This window comes from Hemibagrus wyckioides, linkage group LG03, assembly GCF_019097595.1.
Source record: "Hemibagrus wyckioides isolate EC202008001 linkage group LG03, SWU_Hwy_1.0, whole genome shotgun sequence".
Lineage (NCBI taxonomy): Eukaryota > Metazoa > Chordata > Actinopteri > Siluriformes > Bagridae > Hemibagrus > Hemibagrus wyckioides.
This window is the reverse complement of record NC_080712.1, coordinates 29,047,026-29,071,047: the sequence shown is the minus strand read 5'-3', so window position 1 is coordinate 29,071,047 and position 24,022 is coordinate 29,047,026. Positions and strand designations below refer to the sequence as shown.

At 38.5% G+C, this 24,022-nt stretch overlaps 3 protein-coding genes across 3 annotated transcripts; 1 reads left to right on the top strand and 2 right to left on the bottom strand.

Annotated features, from left to right (window-relative positions):
• The first annotated feature begins 240 nt into the window (after positions 1–240).
• LOC131351371 (cystatin-like) lies at positions 241–1,742 on the top strand. Its single transcript, XM_058386792.1, has 3 exons — positions 241–535; positions 1,186–1,296; positions 1,426–1,742. The coding sequence occupies exons 1-3, from the start codon at positions 335–337 to the stop codon at positions 1,501–1,503; spliced, it is 390 nt and encodes a 129-aa protein (XP_058242775.1). The 5' UTR covers positions 241–334; the 3' UTR covers positions 1,504–1,742.
• A 3,043-nt stretch (positions 1,743–4,785) lies between these two features.
• si:dkey-76k16.6 (uncharacterized protein LOC566817 homolog) lies at positions 4,786–8,804 on the bottom strand. Its single transcript, XM_058386818.1, is given in 6 exon segments — positions 4,786–6,189; positions 6,192–6,523; positions 6,809–6,932; positions 7,909–8,017; positions 8,106–8,216; positions 8,635–8,804. Coding segments are annotated over 6 exon segments (807 nt in total). The 5' UTR covers positions 8,710–8,804; the 3' UTR covers positions 4,786–6,133.
• A 4,487-nt stretch (positions 8,805–13,291) lies between these two features.
• LOC131351336 (glycine N-acyltransferase-like protein 3) lies at positions 13,292–23,881 on the bottom strand. The gene is made up of 5 exons (XM_058386738.1): positions 23,041–23,881; positions 16,098–16,220; positions 15,894–16,002; positions 15,678–15,801; positions 13,292–15,153 (listed from the first exon to the last, which is right to left on the bottom strand). The coding sequence occupies exons 1-5, from the start codon at positions 23,206–23,208 to the stop codon at positions 14,811–14,813; spliced, it is 867 nt and encodes a 288-aa protein (XP_058242721.1). The 5' UTR covers positions 23,209–23,881; the 3' UTR covers positions 13,292–14,810.
• Positions 23,882–24,022: the final 141 nt, after the last annotated feature.

Here is a 24,022-nt window from a genome sequence, read left to right as displayed (position 1 = left end):
CTTGGCCTCCAAATTCCCCAGATCTCAATCCAATCGCGAGCATCTGTGGGATGTGCTGGACAAACAAGTCAGATCCATAGAGGCCCCGCCTCGCAGGATTTAAAGGATCTGGTGCTAACATTCAGGGATCTAGTGGAGTCTATATATATATATATATCGACATAGATATGGCATCCGGCCCCAATATGTATAACGCTAGGTCATTTCTTGTCACGTGACTGGACACACGCCCCGCCCACTAAGTCAGCTCTGTTTATGTAACGGTGTTTTCCTCTGTACTGTTCAGATCTGCGGCGGTTTCGAAGAGCTCAGAGCTAGGATCTGAAATAAAAACATGTTTCTGAAGGTTGTAGCTCCACTTCTGGCGGTCTTCATGACCGTAACCAGTAACATGATAACAGGAGGCTGGAGGGATGCGGACGTGAACAGTGATGATGTCCAGAATGCCCTGAATTTCGCCGTCACTGAGCACAACAAAGCGAGCAACGACTTGTACCTGAGTCAGGTTTCGAAGGTGATCAAGGCACAGAAGCAGGTAGGAAAACTTTACCAATGATGACAATCACAACAAAATATTCAGGGGTCCAAGAAATTTGGAGTGGTTAAAAGTTTCATAGGCCTACATTCCGTAGAAAGAACCAACAAGTATTGCAGACTGCATGTTTTGCATCATTTGCATCAGCATCATCGTTTTCTATCTATCTATCTATCTATCTATCTATCTATCTATCTATCTATCTATCTATCTATCTATCTATCTATCAGATGTCTATATGTTTTAGATATATTTTGTTTAAAATAGTCATCAGTTTAGTGCAAAATGACACATCATATAGTGCATTAATAATTAATATTAGTTATAATCACAAAATTACAGTTTTAATGCCATACACCAAAAAATGAAAAGAAAAGAGAGAGAGAGATGAGGGATTAACAGAATGATTCTTAATCTGGGTAACTCTGCCTTACGAAATACTAGTCCACTTGTTTTTTTCCAGGAAATTTTTTCCCCCTAGTGTACCCCTTTCCTTTAGCCTTTACAAGAAACCCTGGGTATAATGAATAGCAGGCTCTAGAAGTAAAATGTGGCACAAAAAAACCCCAGCTCCTCCTGCATGTGGTTCTTTTTTTCTCCTCACCCAGTAACACATGATTAATTACACTTCATCTTCTCATACGCTATAGGTTGTTTCTGGTATGAACTATTTATTCACCATTGAGATGGCCAGGACGTCCTGCAAAAAAGGTGGTATTGAGAAGGTGTGTGGAGTCCATCCAGACCCAAATGTTGCAAAGGTAAGTTAGTATTATTATAAATTCACCTAAACACAATGCTCTTTCTCTGTCCTTTCTTTAAGCTCTTAACTATGTATATTGCTGACATTTAAGCAAGCTAACTTTCATACCTTTACGTCTCTCCTAAAGCCCCGTGTATGCCGCCTGATGGTGTGGAATCAGCCCTGGACAAACACCATCAAACTTTTGCAGAATACCTGCAAGTAGAAGTCCAATCACAGATTTGGTGTGGCCTTCTGAGCAACTGCAATAACTGGTTTCTCCTACAGAAATATTTTAACTTGCATGAACATGTTTAACTCTTCTAATCATTAGTTTACATGTAGTGTCTAGTTGTCAGCATATTACTATAAGAATGCTTCACAAGCTTAAGCAATAATGTTCAAATGTATGAACTTTTTGTATACTTTTAAAAGATGAATGAAAATAAAATTTGTGCAAGAGTACGCTTACGTTTTAATTGCATCAAAAATGTGTGCTGCATTAATTCATCCATCCATTCTCTACACCACTTTTACTGGGTCATAGGGAACCTGGAACCTCTCCCACAATCACACACACTGATTCACACACTCCGGACAATTTACAGATGCCAAATCAGTCTATAATGCATTTTCTTTGGACTGGGGAGAAAACAGTAGGAGGCTCGGGGAGAGCATACACATGGCGGAGACGGGGATCCAGCCCCAAAACCTGGAGGTGTGAGGCTAATGTGCTAACCACCAAGCCACTGGTCCTCCTCCCCCTACTGCATTTATGTTTAAATGTCATGCATACCATTCTCATATATGTAATGTTTCATCAGTGAATCTACATTTGGTCAGTTTCATAGTAGCAAGTAAAACTACCCCACTCCAGCTTACCTTGCCTTAGATATGCCCTTCCTTAAGAAAATATACTTGCCAATACAATAATTTGAAGAAATTATGCTGTTTAAATTTGCATGTTGTCTGGGGCATGTCAATTAGAAGAGTAAATGGTACACGTGATTTCTGAGAGAGGCATTTCCACAAAAAAAACACACCACCCAGTTGTTTTGATTCTGTACTTGTAACTAGATTTTTTAAAAAAGGTAAAATCCCAGGATTGTCCTGAGATCCTAATTTTGCTGCTTATAGCTTATAGGTCTGTGTTTCCCTATTTGTACACGATATACTGCATATATAGTAAACCAGGCCTGGAAATTCAGTAAGAACGAAACAACCCCAGCAACTTCCTTTTCCCAGCTTCTAAAAAAGAAAGACTTTTGTTCGAGCTACTTCCACATCACTGCTGTGCAGATGTTGTAACTACTGTGTGATTTTGTCAAAGCCCTATATTTTAAAAGAATATGCATTCTAAGTGCAAATAAGACAATTTTGGATTAAAATTAGGACATGAGGGTTCCTTATCCTTTCACGGGTGTCAAAGATATTGGAACAATACGGTTCTGTTAATGTGGTGTTTTTAACATTGACATGAATATGTATGGAAAACAAAATATTTATACAGCCACTCTGTATGCGTCTAGTCCCTATGTTTTCAGAATTTTTGACATTGAAACTATTAAAAACTAAAAAAAAAAAAAAAACTAGTAATTTTTGATTCTATACATCCCACTCCCAAGCTCCCAGTGTTCTGAGGTTCCAGTGTAACCCCCGGCTCTACCCCTGGTTGGAGTCTCGTCGCTTGGTGGTGCTCACTGATGCTGTGGATGGATCTGTGTGGACAGCCTGTGACAGACCAGGAGACAGCCGTGTACAGAGCCACTTTAACACCTTCACGGATCTGCCATTACATCTGTCAGCTTGTGACAACAAGGAATTAGCGCCGATAATGAACTCAGAAACTACATTGACCTAATAGTTCCTCATGGGTCCTTGATTGCTGTTGTAGAAAAGACATTATTTAGTTACATTTACATTGTTTTCTGTCCAGTGTCACCCAAATGAGGATGGGTTCCCTTGTGAGCCTGGTTCCTCTCAAGGTTTCTTTCTCATATCATCACAGGGAGTTTTTCCACAGTCGCTGCAAGTTTCTCATTAGAGATAAAATAGAGATAAAATAGTTTAGTAAGTTTAATTTAATTTTAATTTAAGTTTAATTTAATTTTTAAATAGTTTAATTTAATATTTTTTTTCTCCTTTATCTGTTTCTCTATTTTTGTAAAGGTGCTTTGAGACAATGTCCATTGTAAAAAGCGCTATACAAATAAATTGAATGGAATTGAACTGAATTGAATTCTGGATCAGTTGTTTCGTCAAACACAATGTTGTACCTCATATGTTCAAATTTATTAGGGTTCTGCAGAATGAGGCGCAGCTGAATGCGCTTGTTATTTTACTACCATTCAGATAAGAAAAAAAAAAATCTCTGCTTTGGTTTAAAGCATATCTAAGTGCAGAGCAAAGTATTCCACCCCATGACTCACAGTCAGGCCACTTTAAGGGTAAGAAAGCAAAACGAAATGTTACATTACAAAGCTAATGCACTAATATCTCAACATATAGCTTGTTTGTCAATGCATTATGTTTAAATGTCATCTCCTTGCCTTCGCTAAGTACGTTATCCTCCCTGATGGTATCGCTTGCGTCAGTAAACATGTGCTATAGGCCTTTGCGATGACTAAAGAGGAACTGAGGCAAAATCCAGCATCTGATGACTCAGGAGCTACATTCTCAATGTGTGGTTACATTGCTTCATAGCTATCCTTTAAGTAGTTCATACAAACAGCAAAGTCATAGATCAGTGATAAAATACAGGTTCCACGCCCTCTAACATCCTCATTTATTGCAGTGTGAGCAAACATTTCACCAAGCCCTCAATCTAACCTTTTAAAAAATGTGCATATTAGGTGTATAACAATCACACCGTTTGGATCAATGCTTCTATTTATTTAAAAAGGTATAGATTGAGGCAACAGCCATAATTTGATTATCAATTATAACTGATCCTACATCTATTATCATCAGAAAAGACAATATTGCGCAGCTGGTTTTATTGTTATAGCTGAACAATGTATATCTCTAATGTATATGCTGTGTTCCTCTCACCCAGTGTAAATGGTATAATGTTTGTTTATCCAAAAAGCAGAAAATTACTCTTTATCTGGGTTTATGGGTAGTTTATGATTATTAGAGATATGTATTGTGTTTATTGTCTTTGGTACAAAGTAGCCAGAAACCCATTTTAGATTTGCCATTTAAAAGTGTATAAAAGTGCTGAGCAAGGACTGTCTGAAGAAAGCAGAGTGTGACTTTACTTTCTCTAGAGACATTACTTTTCTCATTCCCAACAGGTCATTAAGTCACATTAACCAATGTTTTCACTCACATGACTAAAAACAGTACTCTTTTGAAAGGGAAAAAAAAGATTAAACAGTTAAAAAGTTTCAGAAACAATAATTTTCCTCATACTCGCCAATACCTGGGTGTAAGAGCACCGGAAAGACCCAAAATTGGCACCACATTACAGAAAAGCTGAATTAAATATGAAATACAGTGGGGGAAATACTTCCACGTTGTTTAATTAAACACAGACCAAATGTAGCAATTCACTTGAAATTTTGACCAGACATTGATATTAATTCAATAAATCTACACAGATAGAAAATCATAATCCATAAAAAGTTATATTTAATAAAAAAAAAAAAAAGTATTGAACACACTAAGAAAAATCAGTGCACCAAGACAAAGAACGGCAGCAGCTGATTTCACTAAGCAGTTCTACATCCTACCTATGGAAACTAGAATCAGCTAAGGTTAATGCATCTCAAGATCTTTGCAAAAAGATCGTTGCGCTACATAACAGCAGCACTGGTTACAGACGGATTTCACAACTCCTGTAAGCATCTTCAGGGCCATTAACCACAAGTGGAAGAAGCATCATGCTACCATGAACTGACCAGGCACAGGAGCTTCTGATCAGGGAGTCAGAAGAGTAGCTCGAGAGCCAAGAAAAGAGCTCCAGACAGACTTGAAGGAAGCCGGTACAGGTCACAGGGAAAATAACAGGTGACTGACTCCACCACCACGGCCTCCATGTACACTCAAAGGCTCCATTCCCCCAGAGATTCACAGGCTTTTAAAAAATGTTTTGTAGTTGCAAGCTTCACTATGCCTTTTCTTCAATAATGGAGCATTTTGGTATGAAAAATTTCATGTGAACTGCTTCACAGGAACTGTGTTTAATAAAAAAAAAAATGCTAACGTTTTGAATCGCCTCATTTACAGTGGGGGGAATGAGTAATAGCTCATGGTTTGACATACAAATAGAGAACAAAAAAAATACAGTAGGCTACTAAGAAAAATGTCTTACAAATATTGTAATGGTGCTTTGAAAATTTTTACATAAAATCCTATAAAGTGTCTTGGTGACTCTCAGACAGAAATCCCTTGTGCCTTCCCTGAAAATCATGATGGAATATCAGAAGGGCATGTGTCAACTTGAACACTAGGGAGTATAAGACAGATCACATCTCTTTTTGAGACGTACCAGTAGCAGGAACTCTAAACATGGACAAAATACACTTGCTGTCCACCTGCTCGTTTATACCGTTCTCAGCCAATCATGTGGCATCAGAACAATGTTTAAAATCATGCAGGTCCATATCAAGAGCTTCGGGTAATGTTCAAACCAAACATCCGAATAAAGAAACTGTGTGATCTCTGTGACTTCAACTGTTTGGGTGAGTCTGTGCCCACAGTGTCCTGCCCTCTCGAGGACAATGGGCGCAGCCTTTCTAGAACAATTTCTCACTGATTAACAAAATAATTATGGGATTAATGTGATATCACCAAATAATCATCCAACAAATAATCAGAAGGAATAAATGAACTTGTTTGTATTATTTTACTGTTCACATATAAACCATGTAGCCCTGCAAGATGGATCTGCTGTGAAACCTAAACTGGAAAAGACTCTGTAGGACGCTTGGTTATTCAACTCAATGAAGCAGAACACTGGGTAGCCCTCAGAATGCAGTTTCTTTGCCAATGTCACGACCAGAGCTTTGGCGTATCCTTTCTGTCTGTACTCTGGCATTGTGTACAACATTCCCATCGCACCGGAAGCATAGGTCAAGATCCAGGACACTGGTTGACCCTCTGAGTCCAGCACGCAACACGAAGGATAATTCATGATCATTTCCCTAACATACCGGTCACTAAAATCACCACAGCCGAACTTCCAGGTGCTATTGACCAGAGCGACGTGCGACTCGTTGAGCGAGGACACTCGTAAGGGTGACCTGCAGATGGAAAATAATGCTGTAATGTTCATTTCAAAGTCTCTTAATATTAAAGTATTTGAATTTTTTTTTATTTATATATATTTATAGAGTATCATTTAATTTGTTGCCCAGATGTTGCAGTATAAATGTAAATCTAATAGTAATAACTAATAAATCTTTTGTATTTGTGAAACCCAGAATGAACATATGACTATAAACTGAGTTTAAATGACTCGTAGGTTAAAATACTGACTAGTTTTAGAGTTAACTATAAACAGAGACGCGTAATGGTAGATCCGTCACCTTTCCGTCGTAAGTTTCGAAGGATCTTGGAGCATCATCGTGTGGCACACATGGTTTCGAATATTTGGCACCCCTCTGTTCACAGCTATACTTCTTATCAGCTCCACATGGCACACGTCCAGACCTGAACAGATTTGTTTTGTTTGCAATATTATTATTAGATCAATATATTAGACCAATAAAAGGATGTATGTATGGACAGGGAACAAAATAAGCTTGTTCTAATTCACCACTCCTAATTACCAGGGGCAGTGTGGAACACATGCTGAGATCTTCCAGCATGATGCAGATAAATCCCTTGATGCAGATAAAATCCTTGATCTATTTGATGTGTTGTGTTGTGTCACTATGCCCTGAAGTAAGGCAAACTACACCGATCAGGAATAACATTATGACCACTGACAGGTGACGTGAATAACACTGATTATCTCCTGATCATGGCACCTGTTAGTGGGTGAGATATATTAGGCAGCAAGTGAACATTTTGTCCTCAAAGTTGATGTGTCTGAAACAGGAAAAATGGGCAAGTGGTCAGTATCTATCAAAAGTGTCCTATGTCTTGTAAGTCCTATAAGCAACTTACAGGACTTAAAGGATCTGCTGCTAACATCTTGGTGCCAGATACCACAGCACACCTTCAGGGATCTTGTAGCGTCCATACCTCGACAGGTCAGGACTGTTTTGGTGGCAAAAGGGGGACCAACATGATTAGGCAGGTGGTCATAATATTATGCATGATCTGTGTATAAGGTGGTTAATTGAAACCTCCCTCCAGGTAATGGTATAATTTGGCCAGGATTTGGACCAGCTTGGTTATACTCATAGTCCGTGATCTTTTCTAACTGATTCATGCTGTGGTCATTCTTTAGGTATGCCACCAATTAGCCTGCAGATAGGATGGTGCAGGCTTTGGTCACTACAGTGTCCTGAGCGTCCACAGAGTGGTGCAAAAAACCTAAGTGAGTGGCAGTTGTGTGGCATGTTGAAGAAAGAGAAAAATTCTAGTATGAGCTACAGCTGCATACTGTACCATAACTACCATTCTGGTAGCCCAATATGTTAGGAAACTTAAAATATAATAAAATAAGTCAAATGAATACTTAGACAGAAGTACTGCTTCCAGTCAAAAATGTCCGCACTGAGCAGTACGCTCCTGAGAGATGTTTCATCCTTGGTAAAAACACACATGTCTTTGAAAAGGTCTCCTTTCTGCATGTGAGAGAAACAGATCAGTACGGAAAAACTTAACAGTAGCTACCTCGCTGATACTTTATACTAAAGCTACGTCGTGAGATACCTCAAGCAGTTGTGGTCTGATGAATAGCACGTTAAAATCTGGCCAGCGGTCCACCAGCACGTCTTTGGGATCACCTTCTATTCGATTCATCATAAAAACAAAGCCATATACCTAAAGACATGATATCACAGTGATTTACACAAAACAAAACTTCAAAAAGGCTTCAGAATACTGGGATTAGTAGGATTTTGTATTGGAAGAGCAAAGAATTCACTTTGTCACTCTGTCTTTTGGCATTTATTCATTTCTCCTCTTTAGGTTCAAAGTCCATCTTTTACAAGGTTTTAAAAGGTTTATTCCTGTGCTTCCTGTTCACAGATATATATCACAGTCCAGCTCTAGTTAATGAGTCACAAAAGCCAGTATAGATTCCTTATGAATATGAATGACAGATTTAATTTAAATCATATTTTTCCCTTTCTCTCTTTCCACTTTATCTGTCCGACTGATGCAAGTTCCCAAAACACAGATTTTCATCATCCACTAAGTAAGAGACATTTATAGCGTACTAACGGTGCTGTATACAGACCTGCTGTGACTGGGGAAAGTAATGCCTGAGAACTTCCTCAGCTTTCTTCAGCTCCTCCTTGCCTAGCACCTTCATAGCTGCACCTAATTCAGTCACAAACAAAACCTAATTCAGTTGAAGATCCACTCACTCCTCTGAATCGACGTTTATAACCTCAGGCAGTGAATGAGCAATCTGATAGGTCGAAAGTTCCAGGCTACTTTTGGCGCAGCTTATCTTAGGTCATTCGGCCTTTTCCCAAGTCCAGCCTACTTTTTTTAAATACTTATTCAGCATAGTTTTTAGTAGATATACAGGAACATTGTGTGACACAGAGAGCTTACTACAGCAATGCAAGTGTTTTTTTGCATCAAGGGACTGTTTTATAACAAGGTGTACAAAAGCAATTTGGTTATGTAGCCTGTTGGGACTGTAGAGCTTTTTATTTCTGAACTTGTCATTAGGGTTCACTGAGATTTATAGAAGTCTTCATGAAACCTTAACAAGCTTAATTAAATTTAATCCAAGTAAGACAGATCCTAAACTGGTAAAGAGTCTGTAGGATAACGCCAGAAAACATACACAAAGCAAATGTTAGGTTGATGCAGTGTTTAAGCATGATGCCTACACAGAGATAAACAGCCTTCTAGTTGTCTAATAAGTGGTTCAAATATGTTAAACTTTGCTCCAATGACTTATACATTAATGAAGGCAATATATATTAATTAATTAAATAATTAATATAGTTTTGCAGGTTATTTTTTTATAACCGATGGTCTCAAGGAGAAAGTTCTCATTTCAGAAACATTTCATACAAGTCATCATAAGCATTTATTTTATGTCTGTTGACATGAAGTCTAAACACAGTTGCCTCCACTGAAGCAATCAATAATCAAATTTACTACAACACTGACCAGTAATCAGTCAAATGTACAACCACTTACCAATATTTATCCTGGACAAGACGAGCACCTGATGAAAAAGGGGGATTTGTAGAACAGGAAAGAGATTGATGAGGTCCAATTCAAGAATGACTGCAGGCAGATGACAGCAACAAAGACAGTAAGAAATATATTGCCTTAATTGAAAGTAAAATCATCTGAAGCATCTCGATGTAGGTTGTAAACTACAATCAAATGGCTATATTAAATAAATAAATGGCTAATCAAGTGCCTCACCTGGTAGAACTTGTACAACATACTGTTATTCAGGCAGTCAAGCTTTAGTTCCAGCTTAGGCCCTTTGCTGCAAATCATCCCATCTCTCTCCACTGTGTTTTTACTGCCACTGTCCAAAAAAGCAAAAATGCCAAAAATTTTTATATATTTGGCCTCATGTGATTGGAGCATTCTTAACGAGTCTCATTAACACTCAGCAGATTGTCAGTTAACAGCCGCCACTGAGTGTGATTCTTCTCCATTCACCGGGTGGGAAACAACCTCAACTAGCACTTTAAAAGATAATAGAGTATTTCACCTAACATTTCCTTAAATGAACTCAGGCTTTAATGAGCCTTAAACGATAGATATCTACAAGATATGTTTGGAACCATCTCCAAAACACTTAAATCAACAACGTGGTTCATTTCTGTGAAGCCTTCAATGAAGTACAAGTTGCAGCAACAAAAATAAACCGGGGCAATATCAGAGCCAAATAAACACAACATAAACACAAAACCACAAAACAACCACAAACACCCAAACAATTACAGCCTATAATCATTTTAATTGGATATAGCATATTAATTATCAGATTCAACCCATATTTAAACATATTTTAATTTGAAATCACCCTAATTTAACAAACACATTCCATATTTTTAACACCTTGTTTCTGTAGAAATGAAGGTATGTTTTTGCTGAATGGTGAAAGGTTTTATATCGTAAATTTAAATAAACATATCAGCAAAATCTGTAATTTAGACAGGGTAATACCTTTGATTTTAGGGTAATTACTTGTTTATGAAGTTATGGCATTTTACCATTAATTTTATCAAAATTTTCTATTTTCACAGTAACAATGTGTATTTTTTACATATTAGGACCGTAAAAATGAAAGTACATACTGTTTCTTTATTTACGGTAATTTGATGTATGTACTACGGTGATATACTATTTTTGACTTTACAGTCTTTTACTGTTGCTATTTCACAGTATTTTACTGTAATTTCCATGTACATTTTTTACAGTGTAGACTTTAAATTATTTTGATATTTGGGTCATTTTTACCAAACACAAAAAGAATTTAACAGCCATTTACTAGAAAAAAAAGCAACAAATGTCACATTTTAACAACTCAACAGCTTATAGGGCTAGGCAAGTTAAACTATAGCTTGTTTGGTTTGCATATAATCTGTTAACATCCTAACGGTAAATGAGTTACCATTCTGTAGTAAGGTTAGATGGATTCTGCAGTTTTATCATGGAGTACACATGATCTTCGCTCAGTGGCTCCCCTCTGGTCACTGCTACAAGCTTTAGCATCTACTCATAGCACAGGTCAATACCTGAACAGATGTTTGTAGAGTTAAATTAACTTATTATTTAATTTGGAGGAGAAATCTTTATAAAAGTGAATGTACATGCCTAGAAGGAGGGGCATATTTGTGATGTTAATTATTAAGAGGCTTGTGCCATCATGAGAAGTTCTGATTTGTGCTGATCTGTTCCATCGGAGTTGTTTCATCAAGGTTGGATTACTCTGTACTTTGGTCAGCACTTTGTCTGTTAATTCAGCACAGAATATAAAACATTTAATCAGTTAAATATTGAAGCTGTCTTGGGTAAACCTTCTGCCGTTTTGGTCAGATGAGCAACACACTGATATATGGCCACTGGTCCACCAGAACATCTATGGGCTCAGTTTCTGTTATTAGTTATACAAATATATCCATATATCTGAAGACTAAAAAAACTAAATATATGTTGGTGTGCATCAAAGGTGATTTGGTCTTGATTAGGCCAAGGTGCTCAGGACCTCCTGTCCTCTCCCTGGAGAGGAACTGCTACAATCTATGTGTGATCAGGGCAGAAGATCTAGGGTATAACATATTTTTTGTCACAAGAGCTCTGAAAGGAGAGGGATTCTCTGAGAACAGTTCAAATTTCCAACCCTTTAAAAAAATTAGCTTTGTGCTTTCCAGCGAATTCCTTCCAGGGCACTATCAATGTATTGTGTAAATAGTTCTCCCTACCACTTCTCTCATATCTCTTCTCAACAGCAGTCTGAGGAAGTGAGATAGAAACTTCCCAAAGCCGCTTTCCAAAACCTAAAAGAAGGCCTGTCTGCATAGCTGGTACTCTGGAACCCGAACTCTAGCCACTTCCAGGCTGACACTGAAACTGGAGGTGAGGAGCACACAGTTCTTGACATCAGCCACAGATCTCCTACAGTGTGTGGACACGACAGTGGACTGGTGGTACTAATGTAAGAATTGAATGAAAGAGATTCTATGTTTTGTTAATAATATTTTGTATTTATGAATGGATTTTTTTATTTTTACTGGGAAGATTGTAAGGGACTTTTTTTTGGCTGAAATATATTGAGCAGTGATATATATATATATATATATATATATATATATATATATATATATGTAATTAGGGTAGAAGAGAAAAATAAAAAAAGAGAGAAAAAGCTATGAATGAAGAGCTCATCATGGAGTCCATGTTTTATTATTGTTATTAAGCCCCATGAACACCCACAACACAACTATCACACTAGCAATAAAGTGGACAATACAGGATCTCTCGTACAACCCAAAAGAATGACCCTTTTTCCTTGCAATGGAGCTTTCACCCTACCAGTGAATGGCTAAAAATAATTACTGGATGACAAGAAGACGATGGTTCACGTCAGAGTTTAAGCATTCAGCCCCATACTGTACCTCATACTAACAGAAACCTTCCTTTCTTCATAAAATATCTCACTGTACAATTTGTTTTATTTGTTATGAACTTCCACCCTGTAGCTTAACCGAGTCTTTAACACTGCAGAACCATGTGGAATAATCTCTTCAAATGGTTTATAAAAGACAAGCAATAGTTTTTTTTTTTTTGTTGTTGCTGTGTCCAAAAATCTTCACAGTCAGTTACTAGTGAAGGATTCGAACATGGGTGTAAATGACCACACAGTCTCTGTTGAATGTCTTTCTGCGGAAACCGGTCAAGGTTCTATGTTGATCCCTACAGCTGTGTTTGCCTATCAGACATGCTTCCAGGCAGAACTGAATCTGGAAGCTTTAATAGTATTACAATAAGACATTACATTACTCAAAGCCTTTGACTGTAGATGAGTCTTTTATAGCACTGATCTCTGAAATATGATTTCTGCAAGCTGACATTGGGCAACGGTTTATGATCTGTAATATGTATGAGATGGAAAATTGGGTAAAACCAGTTTATTTCAGCCTAACGAGTTTTCTTTCACAACCTGAGTTCATTTTGGTTCAAACAGCCAGAGATGAACTTTGTACAGTTCTTTCATTCAGCAGTGTTTTACTTTTCACAGTTCAGTTACAGCTCATGCTGCTCCAGTATGTGTTGGTCTAATAATGAATGAATGAGTGAGTGAATAAAGGAAGGAATTAAACTGTTTATTTACACGAAGGGGGTTAGAGAAATGATCAGTTCATCGCCTGTGCTGTTTGCAGACCTGCTGTGCCTGAGGACAGGAATATCTGAGCTCTTCCTCTGCTTTCTTCAGCTCCTCCTTGTTCAACAGCTTCATGGCTTTTCACAGCTCCTTCATTCACAAACAATAAAACACTGAGTTTAAGGTTTAACTCGTTCTTTCAAGACAAAGCGTTTGAGATTTCAAAGAATAAACATGCTGTTGTTATTATCTGCAGTTTCATATCGGCACATTCGTTATTTCACGCCTCTGTCACTAGGTGGTGTTTTTCCTTTATTTCTAGAACGAGTTGGTTGTGAATGTTTGTAGGATTAACAGTGGATATAATAAGTCTACAAACCAGTTAAAATGACAGGTTTTAAGCATAATCATAAATACATATGATGTCTTTTTGTGTATAGATAAGGGGGAGAAAACACATGGTGGTGTGGTGTTAAAAGGAAAAGATCCATGAAGATGTGGTGTGATGGTCTAACATGGAGTGTAGTGACTGTTATTAACCTAAAGTGTATTATTTTACTATAACAGCACTGGGAAGGCACAGAGTGGGACTGTGAAGACTACATCTGTAGGGGTTGAGAGCTTTTACAGGCTAAAACTAATCAGCTACTGGCTATCTTTGAGCTGATTAAGTTGAATGAATTATTTACTTCCAGAATCTCCAGAACATTAGAGAAGATACAACGAGTTACAATACAAGAGCTGATCTGCAGCATTACATAACTTTACCACACCTTCAGTTTTCAGTATTGCTGTGTGTTTGTGTGTGTCTTGTCTGGTGTAGTCATAGGACACAGGAATTGGTTGATGCAGATCCTACATCAATAGCATCATCTGACTGGTGTGAAAAGTGAGATCAACTAGCAAGAAAACTGCAATAAGGCAGCAAGAAGGAGGTTGTGCTCCAAATCCCAGCTTCACTACCATGAGAAAGAGGGAAATGTATACCTTTGATAGAGATATCATGATTTGGATGGATGTTTGGTGTGAATTTAGTTTGCTAATCTACTGGAACAGCAAAAACACTTTTTTCTGGATAATCTGTAAGGCTGAGTTTAGTGATGAATTTGTTTAAGTGATAGATATTATTTGGTATGTATAACGTTTCCGCTATATATATAGATTGCATGTCCTTGTCCACAAAAAAATATCACATCAAGTTAAGTGAGCTGCAGGGGGATCATTTAATTTGCCTGGTTAGCTTACAGGCCACACATTTGCAACGTAATATAGGTTTGTCATGGTTTTATTATTTTACATAATGCAAAAACAAACAAAATAGTACTTCAACAGAATAATTCCCAAAGAAAACCAAGAAAATTCAATAAACAATTACATAAAAAAACACCACAAGACTACATGGAGATACATACTGATATGATAAAGGGGAACTAGACAGCCAACCAGTCATTTATAAGTCAAATGGATGAGATATTGGATCTGTGCTAACATTTAACACCACCTTCAATCATGCAATCATGACAGCCAAGTTCCTTGTCCTGTAGTACTTATGGAGTCAGACAATTAAAATAAATACAAGCATAAGACAGATCCTTAGTGAAGCCTTAACTGGTTAAGAGCCTGTAGGATGCTTGGTTCCCCTCCTCAAAGAAGCAGTAGACAGGGTAGCCCTCTGAATGCAGTTTCTTTGCTAATATGGTGGACAGGGCTTTGGCATAGCCTTTCTGTCTGTACTCTGGCAGTGTGTACATTACACCCATTGTACAGGAAGGATAAGTCAAGAGACATGACACAGGCCGACCCTCTGAGTCCAACACGCAACATGAAGGGAAATTCCTGATCATGCCCCTGATCAGGGGCTCAGTGAGTTCACTCATGCCCACCTTCCATTTGCTGTTAATCAGAGCAGCATGAGACTCCTTGACTGATGACGCCTGAAATGATAATCTGTAGAAAATAAAGGAGAGTTTGGTTCTTCTCACAACTTCGCCAGAAGGTGCTGATTAAATTTATATAACAACCGGCTCAGACAGTAGTACAAAGCTGGAAGTGTCTTAAGGTGCTGGTTCAAACAGGATACCATTTATACAGTAATAGCAAATTCTAAGGGGCTTGCATGGTGGACGCTCCACATAATCCAAGACGCAGGATCAAAATATTTTAACTATACCATAATGGCATTATAGGAAAAAGAAAGTACACCCTACTTCATTTCAAACTGAGTTGGGTTATAAGGCTATCTCCAAACACACATGTACTTTCTTTTCCCCATGAACATGTGACCCAAATAAAATGACCTACACATAGGACATAAATAGGCGAACGCTATTGGTAGCTGTATGATGATTTTAGGCTGCAGCTTTTAAAAAAAGCCCTGTTGAAGCAGGGAAGGCACTTTACTGTGTGAAATTCTTTACATTGTACATCTGGAAGGCTTTTTCTTCCAGTTGCGATGACAGTAAACCACTTACCTCTCAGCTGTAAGCTTAGATGGATCCTGCAATCTCATTAAGTGGCAGAAATATGTTTTGGTATTAGGTACACCTTTGTTCGCTGCTACAGCCTTTATGATTGGCTCATGCTGCAGTTCAACACCTAGACAGATATATTACAGGTTGCAGGGTTACTCAATGCTTCCCAGGTTGGGGATCTTTGTACTGGTGTAATGCGAAATCCAAAATTAATACTTAAAGTGAAGTTCTGTTTCCAGTCATGAACGTCTGTCCCGGTTAGTATGTTCCTGAGACGTGATTCGTCTTTGGTAAAAATGCTTACATATTTTAAAGTGTCTGCTTTCTGTATTTGAAAGAAACAGTTTGATTATTAAGAGTGTGTCTGTTACTCTAACACAGATTGTTATATTTAAGCCCCAATCAATCCATGCCAGTCACCTTGTGTAATACCTCCTGCTGTCCTGGTTTTACAAGCACCACACGGAAATCCGGCCACTGGTCCACCAACACCTCTCTGCGGTTACCTTCTACTCGATTAATAAGACAAACATATCCATACACCTGAAGACACAAAGTAAAAAATAAATTAACTACATAAATTTTAATTCTTTTACAAAACATATATACAGTTGTGCTCAAAATTATTCATACCCCTTGGACAAATCAATACGTTTTAATTTTTTCTCATCTATAAAAACTACTTTGGCGAAACTTCCATTGTATTCAATATATATATTAGCTGCTATGCACAACCCCACATATGTGTTAGCTAAACTTAATTTGTATACCAATAGATATGGCCAGAGATTCTCTTTTGAGCCTGTTCAAAAAGATCTGCTGCGATACAAACAACCCCCGTATCACCACCAAAGCTCTGATAGACACCCTCAACCAAGCAGGGGAGACGGTATCAAGATCCACCGTTCAGCGAATTCTGCATTAAGGTGGTCTCCATGGACATGTTTGGCGTAAGAAAGGAGAAGCCTTCAATCCTAAGAATACCATCCCAACGGTCAAGCATGGCGTTGGTCACATCATGCTATGGGGATGCTTCTCTGCCAGTGGTACAGGTAACCTTGTTAAGACAGATGGTATCATGAAAATGGAGGACTATGTCAAGATTCTTGATGAAAACCTGGTGGCGTCAGCACACAAGCACAACCCGCCAGAGAACTGGACCTACCAGCAGGATAATGACCCAAAGCATACGGCGCGAGTGGTCAAGCAATGTTTCAGGGACAACAACATAAATGTTCTGGCGTGGCCAAGTCAGAGCCCTGACCTGAACCCAACTGAGAATTTGTGGAGAGAGTTGAAGATCCAGGTCAGGGCTAGGAAGCCTTCCAATCTCTAACAACTGGAGGCTTTTGCGAAGGAAGAGTGGGGAAACATTCTGCAGCAGACCTGTAGAAATCTTGTGGACACCTACAAGAAGTGTTTGCAGGCCGTCATTAAGAACAAAGTCTTTTCTATTGATTATTGAAACATTGTAATATAAAGGGTATGAATAATTCTGAACATGGTGATTTTTGAATATCTGTTAATAAAAACCCATGAAATGTCATATTTCTTGAAACATCACATGCTGTTATTTCTTCAGTTGTTTGTCACATATTAAATATATGAAAGTATTATAAAATTCCAACTCAAAAACACTATAAAAATACCAAGGGTATGAATAATTTGAGCACAACTGTATGTATAACTCTTGTACATGAATCAGATTTAAGTAAATAAATCGCTGCCTGTTTTCTATATTTTCCTAAATTTTCAGCTGTATCTCTCTTCCCAAACAGACCTTTCTCTGACACTTCAGTCTCTACATTCTAATGAGAAAACACCTTTTGCACAACAATGAATGCCAGAAAATCCTCAAAGATTATTCTACAGACACTGAATTATGCAATGTAGTATGGTTTACAGACCTCTCGTGACTGGGGAAAGTAGCGTCTGAGTGCTTCCTCAAACTATTCATGATTCTGCTCCTGCAGCTAAAATAAAATAAACAAGTTTTGCTTGATTTGCAAAATATATGTACACGTTGTAACTGTGACAACTTCTTGTGCAACATAGCTAGGAGGTTAACATCCTCTGTTAACGTTCATGACAGCATGATCAGAAAAAAAAAAACTAAAGACCTGTAGCACTGACTTCATCACACCTTGATGAAGTTCCTCTAAAGACTTACCTTAGGTCACTTCGGTGTACAGAGAGGAGGTGAAACAGCCAGGTATCAACCTGTCTCTGAACATTGACAAGAGATGCTTTTTGTCTTCAGGAGAGGACAGAGTGACCATTCTCCACTGTACCTCTACAGATCCTACTTGGAGATCATCAAGAGCACCGAATTCCTTGGTTTTCAACTGGCAGAGAACCTCACCTGGTCCCTCAACACCAGCTCCGTCATCAGACACCATCTACCTCGCCCTTACCTCATTATGTTCTACAGGACCATCCTGACCATCGAGAGCATCTTGGGCAGCTGCATCAGTACCTGGTTTGGGAATTGCATCGTTTCTGACCCTACAGCGAATAGTGAGGACAGCTGAGAAGAGTCCTCAGACATTTAATTGTAGAGAATTTCTTGTATTTCTAAAAGTCTAATATGGGGGAAAATGGACACACTGTCCACTTTCAGCACACTGTTTCTCTGGCTTTATATAAAAGAAATCTTACTTCTCTTGTTTCATTGTTGAGTCTTCCACAACTGTACTAGCGGCATCTATATAATCGGTGTCTTATATCTTGTAAATTTAATTTTTTATCTTTTAAATTGAGAGAGAGAGAGAGAGAGAGAGAAAGAGAGAGACTGACTTTTAACATCTCTTTAATTACCAAAAGTTAAAAAACACCATTTGTGCAAATTAAAATCAATGCCAAGATGTAAGTAGGTGAATATATAAATATTAAAGGAATTTATATGTAAAGAAAGTAAAAGAGAAAGAAGGAAGGAGAGAAAGAAAGGGGGAAAAGGAACGTAAGGAAGGTACAGAAAAGAGAGAAAAAAGAAAGAAGGATTAAGAAAGTCAGAACTTAATATCATAGTGACAATTCCAAAAAATGAACACAAACCAAAAACCAGTCTTGTTCCACACAGAACTCATCATTAAACGGAAGAGAACAGAAAACCATCATCCTCCTCCTCCTCACAGTGTGAGTGTTTTATCTCTACCTGTACTTAAAGGTCTCATTGTTCATAATCAGCCTTTAAACCATCTATCCTTTAGCTAAACACTTAAAAAGGATTTTGCACTCAGAACAAAAAAAAAAAAAGTGTCTCCAGTTCTTTGAGGATGTTGGAACACGGTCTCTAGGAGCGCAGATAAAACTGCACACTTGCAACTCTTAGGAAAAAGTCCTTGACTGATGCATTCATGAAGAGTGATCACTTTCAGTGACATGTTCTTATAGAGTCCAACAGGAACTCTATTTATTCCTGACGTTTCAGCTGGAGAAGGTTTCATCACAGCAGCAGTCACTATTTACTAAATTCCTTTGGGGTTAAACAAAACATTAATAGACCAACTCATCATTTTAATCATACACTAGACTTAGTTATATCACATGGGACTGATGTTTCTGATATAACCGTTCTACCTCAAAGCGATGACACCACAGACCATCACCTCTTAGTGTACACTCTACCTGTAGAACATATTAGACACGTCTCTCCACATTATAAACTTGGTAGAACTATAACTCCGACCACTATAGACAGATTTACAAGCAGTCTGCCAGATCTGTCTCAACTTCTTACTAGACCCCTAAACGCAGATGATCTAGATGAAGTAACCAACAGCATAGGCACTATTCTCACCAGCACACTAGACACTGTTGCCCCCATCCCACTGTTGCCCTGCAAAAAAGGTCAGAGATAAACCACCTGCACCATGGTCAGTACTGGGTAGGTTACTTTGGAAATGTAATAGGTTACAGATTACGAGTTACTCTGTTTAAAATGTAATAAGTAGTGTAACTTTTCAATTCCTTTATAAAAGTAAAGTAACTGATTACATTTGATTACTTTTAAGTTTCTAACGGATATTGTCAACGAAATCATTTCCAAACATTTATCCCAGGCAGGGTTAACCTTACAGTAGAACTCAACTCTGTTTACTGTTAGAATTTTAAATGTTTCATCACTTGAATTAAGATTATATTAATTTAATTTTAAGCACAGCCACCACAAAACCAGACTTCAGAACAAAAATGGTTTAATACTGTTTTAGGAATCAAATCTTTGCATAGCTATGACAGGACACACTGGCAAGTAACAATGCCTTGAAAAAAAAAAACAATCTGAAGAGAGTTATCATAATGTTCATAATCATAAAGTTATATTACATCTGACATTACCAACACATTTTCAAGGAGGAAAAGTGTGAGCTATATATTTTCTGTCAAAGGGTTCATAAATAGAAGTGTGCCTGGTAAAGGCAGCTAGCAGCAGGGACGATTTTAGGATTTTCATTTAAGGGGGGCTCAGCCCCCAATGAGCTAATTTGTTCTGAATGTTATGAAAACAGGTCTTGAGTACACTATGGGCTTGATGAACGCGCAGGCGCCTTTTAGTGGATTTTTTCCACACAGCAGCTACAGTAAACCGACTGACCACTCCGTCACTTTTTATTATCAGAATGAATATATTCAGAAATGAGTAATATATCATTCCAAACTAAAGTGTCTGTTTTTATTTCTGTACACTCACAATAATGACAAAAATTTTACATTTTAAATATATTATAAAATAAAGAAAGGCTAGGTTACATACATTATTTTTAAATTTCCAGGACTGAAATGCATTTTTATCACTCGCCATGGTGGCAACTCTCAGACAGTGTAGTAGCCTAAAGCTTTCCGAGGCAATGTGGATTAACGTGATTGGCAGACGTGCCGCAAATTCAAACCAGAGAACCAATCAAAATCATCAGAATAGTACTGCTTTAACAAACTCTAACAACAAATTAATATTTATTCAACATATACTAGTTTTTTTTAAAGAAAATATTCAGATGTAACTCTATTTGTAATCTTTAACATTTTCATAAGTAACTGTAATTTAATTATATATTTTTCTAAGTAACTGTAACGAGTTACTGTTACATTTATTTTGTAATTAAGTTACGTAACGCCGTTACATGTAACTAGTTACTCCCCAACACTGACCATGGTACAATAGTCATACTCATACTGCGCAACCTGTAACCTCAAGAGAAAGTGGAGAAAAACCAAATTAGAAGTTTTTAGAATTGCGTATAAAGACAGTTTGTCCAATTATAGACAGGCTCTAAAAGCTGCTAGGGCTGAGCATCTGAGCCAACTGATAGAAATAAACTAGAACAATCCCAGACTCTTATTTAGTACAGTGGCTAGACTAACAAAACATCAGATTCTGGAGAGAGTATTTCAGCACAGTTTAGTAGTGAGGACTTTTATGAATTTCTTCACTAAAGAAATTGAGAGTATCAGGAACAAAATATTGGATGTTCAACCTTTGACGGCATCCGGTGATCCAGACCACCCTATAGCGCCACATTTAAAGCTACAATGCTTTACCAGCATAGGGCAGGAAGAGCTATTTAAACTTATCACCACGGCTAAACCGACAACGTGTTTGTTAGATCCAATTCCAACTAGATTGCTGAAAGAAGTGATACATGCAGCTGGAGAGCCTCTTCTCAATATTATTAACTCCTCGTTATATCTAGGTCATGTCCCAAAATCTCTCAAGTTAGCAGTTATTAAGCCTCTTCTTAAGAAACCGAAACTAGACCCTGATGAAATATCAAATTACAGACCGATCTCAAACCTTCCATTTATATCAAAAATATTAGATGTCAGCCCAATTACGCTTACGTACAAGGCTCTAAATGGTTTAGCTCCCACCTATCTATCCAGTCTTCTAACATGTTACAATCCACCACGCGCTTCAAGATCACAAAATTCCGTACTTCTAGAAGTTCCCAGAATATCAAAGTCCACAAAAGGGGGCAGAGCGTTTTCGTATTTAGCTCCTAAACTTTGGAATAGTCCTCCTGACAGTGTTCAGGGCTCAGACACAGTCTCCCAGTTTAAACGTAAGACGTATCTCTTTAGCCTGGCATACATTTAATACATCCCATAACCTTGTGCCCCAGTACATCTGATTAAATGCACATTATCTAGTGCTCATCTAGTATTGCTAATATTATGAACAGCAGCTACGCTAATGCTGTTCCATTGTTTCCCTTCTTCTACCCATCCTGAGGCATACAGAGACTGTGCCGGCTCCAGTGGCATCCGGAGATGGACCAGCTCCAGCCGGGTTCTGCTTTGTGAGAATTGGGGTATTCAAAGCAGCGCTGTGGACAACAACATTACATTACATTACATTCTACACATGCTGTATCTGCATCACACAGTTGTCACCCAAATGAGGATGGGTTCCCTTTTGAGTCTGGTTCCTCTCAAGCTTTCTTCCTCATACCATCTAAGGGAGTTTTTCCTTGCCACAGACGCCTCAGTCACCTCAGGCTTGCTCACTTGGGATAACATCTAGGACTGTCTGTCTGTTTATATGTTTGTTCTTTTCTTATGTTGTTTCTCATGTAAAGCTGCTTTGAGACAATGGTCTTTGTTAAAAGCGCTATACAAAAATAAATTGAATTGATATTGAATTGAACTACATCTACGATGAGTTCCACCTCCATGGAGTCGCTCTGCTCTGTGGTCAGACCAGGGAAACCCTGCAGGAGTTCACTTCTGCACCATTCCCCTGAGTTTTCAGCAGTGTCGAGGGCAGAGTAAAAATCCACAGCCAATCTACACATCTCCACAAGGTCAGAGGTCATATGTTCTTTTCTGTCCCTTAGACTTGTAGGTCTGTTTCTTTCCATACAGCTTTACGCTCCATCCATATCTCTTTATCTAAGGTCCATATGACAATAAGGAATATGAAGATGAAAAGTGATCCAGGAACAACAGCAGTGTTCTCATGTGTCTCAGTTTCTCATGTTCTGAGATAAATAAAACCAGTCCAAATGTACAGCAGAAATCAAACCGGCGCTAACTTTCAGCCAGGCGTACATCTCCATGAGAAATAGAGAGAGAAACAAGAGACAGTGTAGAAAGGAAAACACAGATATAGACCAACAGTCTTACTTTGTTTTCCTTCTCTTTAGCCTTTCTTCATGAGACAGTTTACCTTGTTGACTGATTGCGATGATGTACTTTTTAAGACGAGAGCGCTTCTGCTGTGAAAGTTGTTTATAATTACACACTTTTTGTGCTCGCATCACAGAAGAAACAAACTTATCGAGCTCAGGAAAGTAATCAGCAACTTCTACACCTGCTTTTCCATTTGTTTCAGCAAGAAAAAAAATTCTTCCCCATCCTCACTCACCTCCTCCTGTCCCTTCACCTCCTCATTCACCTGCACAGTACTCCTTCCTTCTTTATCTTCATTGGTTCCATTTACCTGCATAGAAGCTTCTCCTTCTTTGTCCTCAGTATTATGGTCAGTCTTATTTATATTAACGTTAGAGACAGACGTGCGAGGGTCAATATTCATGTCTCGAAAAGCGTTTATGGCCTTAAATCACCGCATTCAAAACACCGGAGATTTCATGTAGGAATTATTCCTACATGAATTAATAGGAAGGATACTTCTAGTGTGCGCGCTGGTGAGTGTAGACCTGCCGTCTAAAAGACAGGACATGTTTAAGCGCAGTGTTTTTTAACTGGGCTTGCGATCTTTCTGAAGCGCTTTAATTCCTTAGTGATGGCGTCGTTAGGGACAAAAAGGCGGAACATTAGAGACGGTGATTCTGGTGGCTGGGGCGGACAGAGGGGTCACAGTCACATGACCTCCTCTTACCCATATTCCGTTCACAGCCAACTGATTAACCAGCGATTCACTTTTTAGAAAAACAACAATCGCCTTATTCATGCGCGAGGCCGACAGACTGCTGCCGAACCCCACCTGGTCTCCTACAACCTCCAGCAGCTCCTCCACCGCGACACCGGGCTCCGGTACACACCTACACCCGTTACGGAGGGAGAGAGGCGGCGTTCCCTGAGCGGGGGGCAGCCGCCATACCGGCGTCTACTGCACCGCGTGACACGCCGAGAAACTCTTACACACACACACACACACACACACACACACACACACACACACACACACAGAACTCTCATCAAAAAACGACTAAAGAGAGAAAACCACTAAAGAAAGCACAGTTTTCTCCACTCACTCGTGCCGAAGCACCTCACACACACTCACTCACTCCCAGCATGCAACAGAGAGAGAATGAGAGTGAAAAAGAGAGAGAGAATGAGAGTGAAAAAGAGAGAGAGAATGAGAGTGAAAAAGAGAGAGAGAGAGA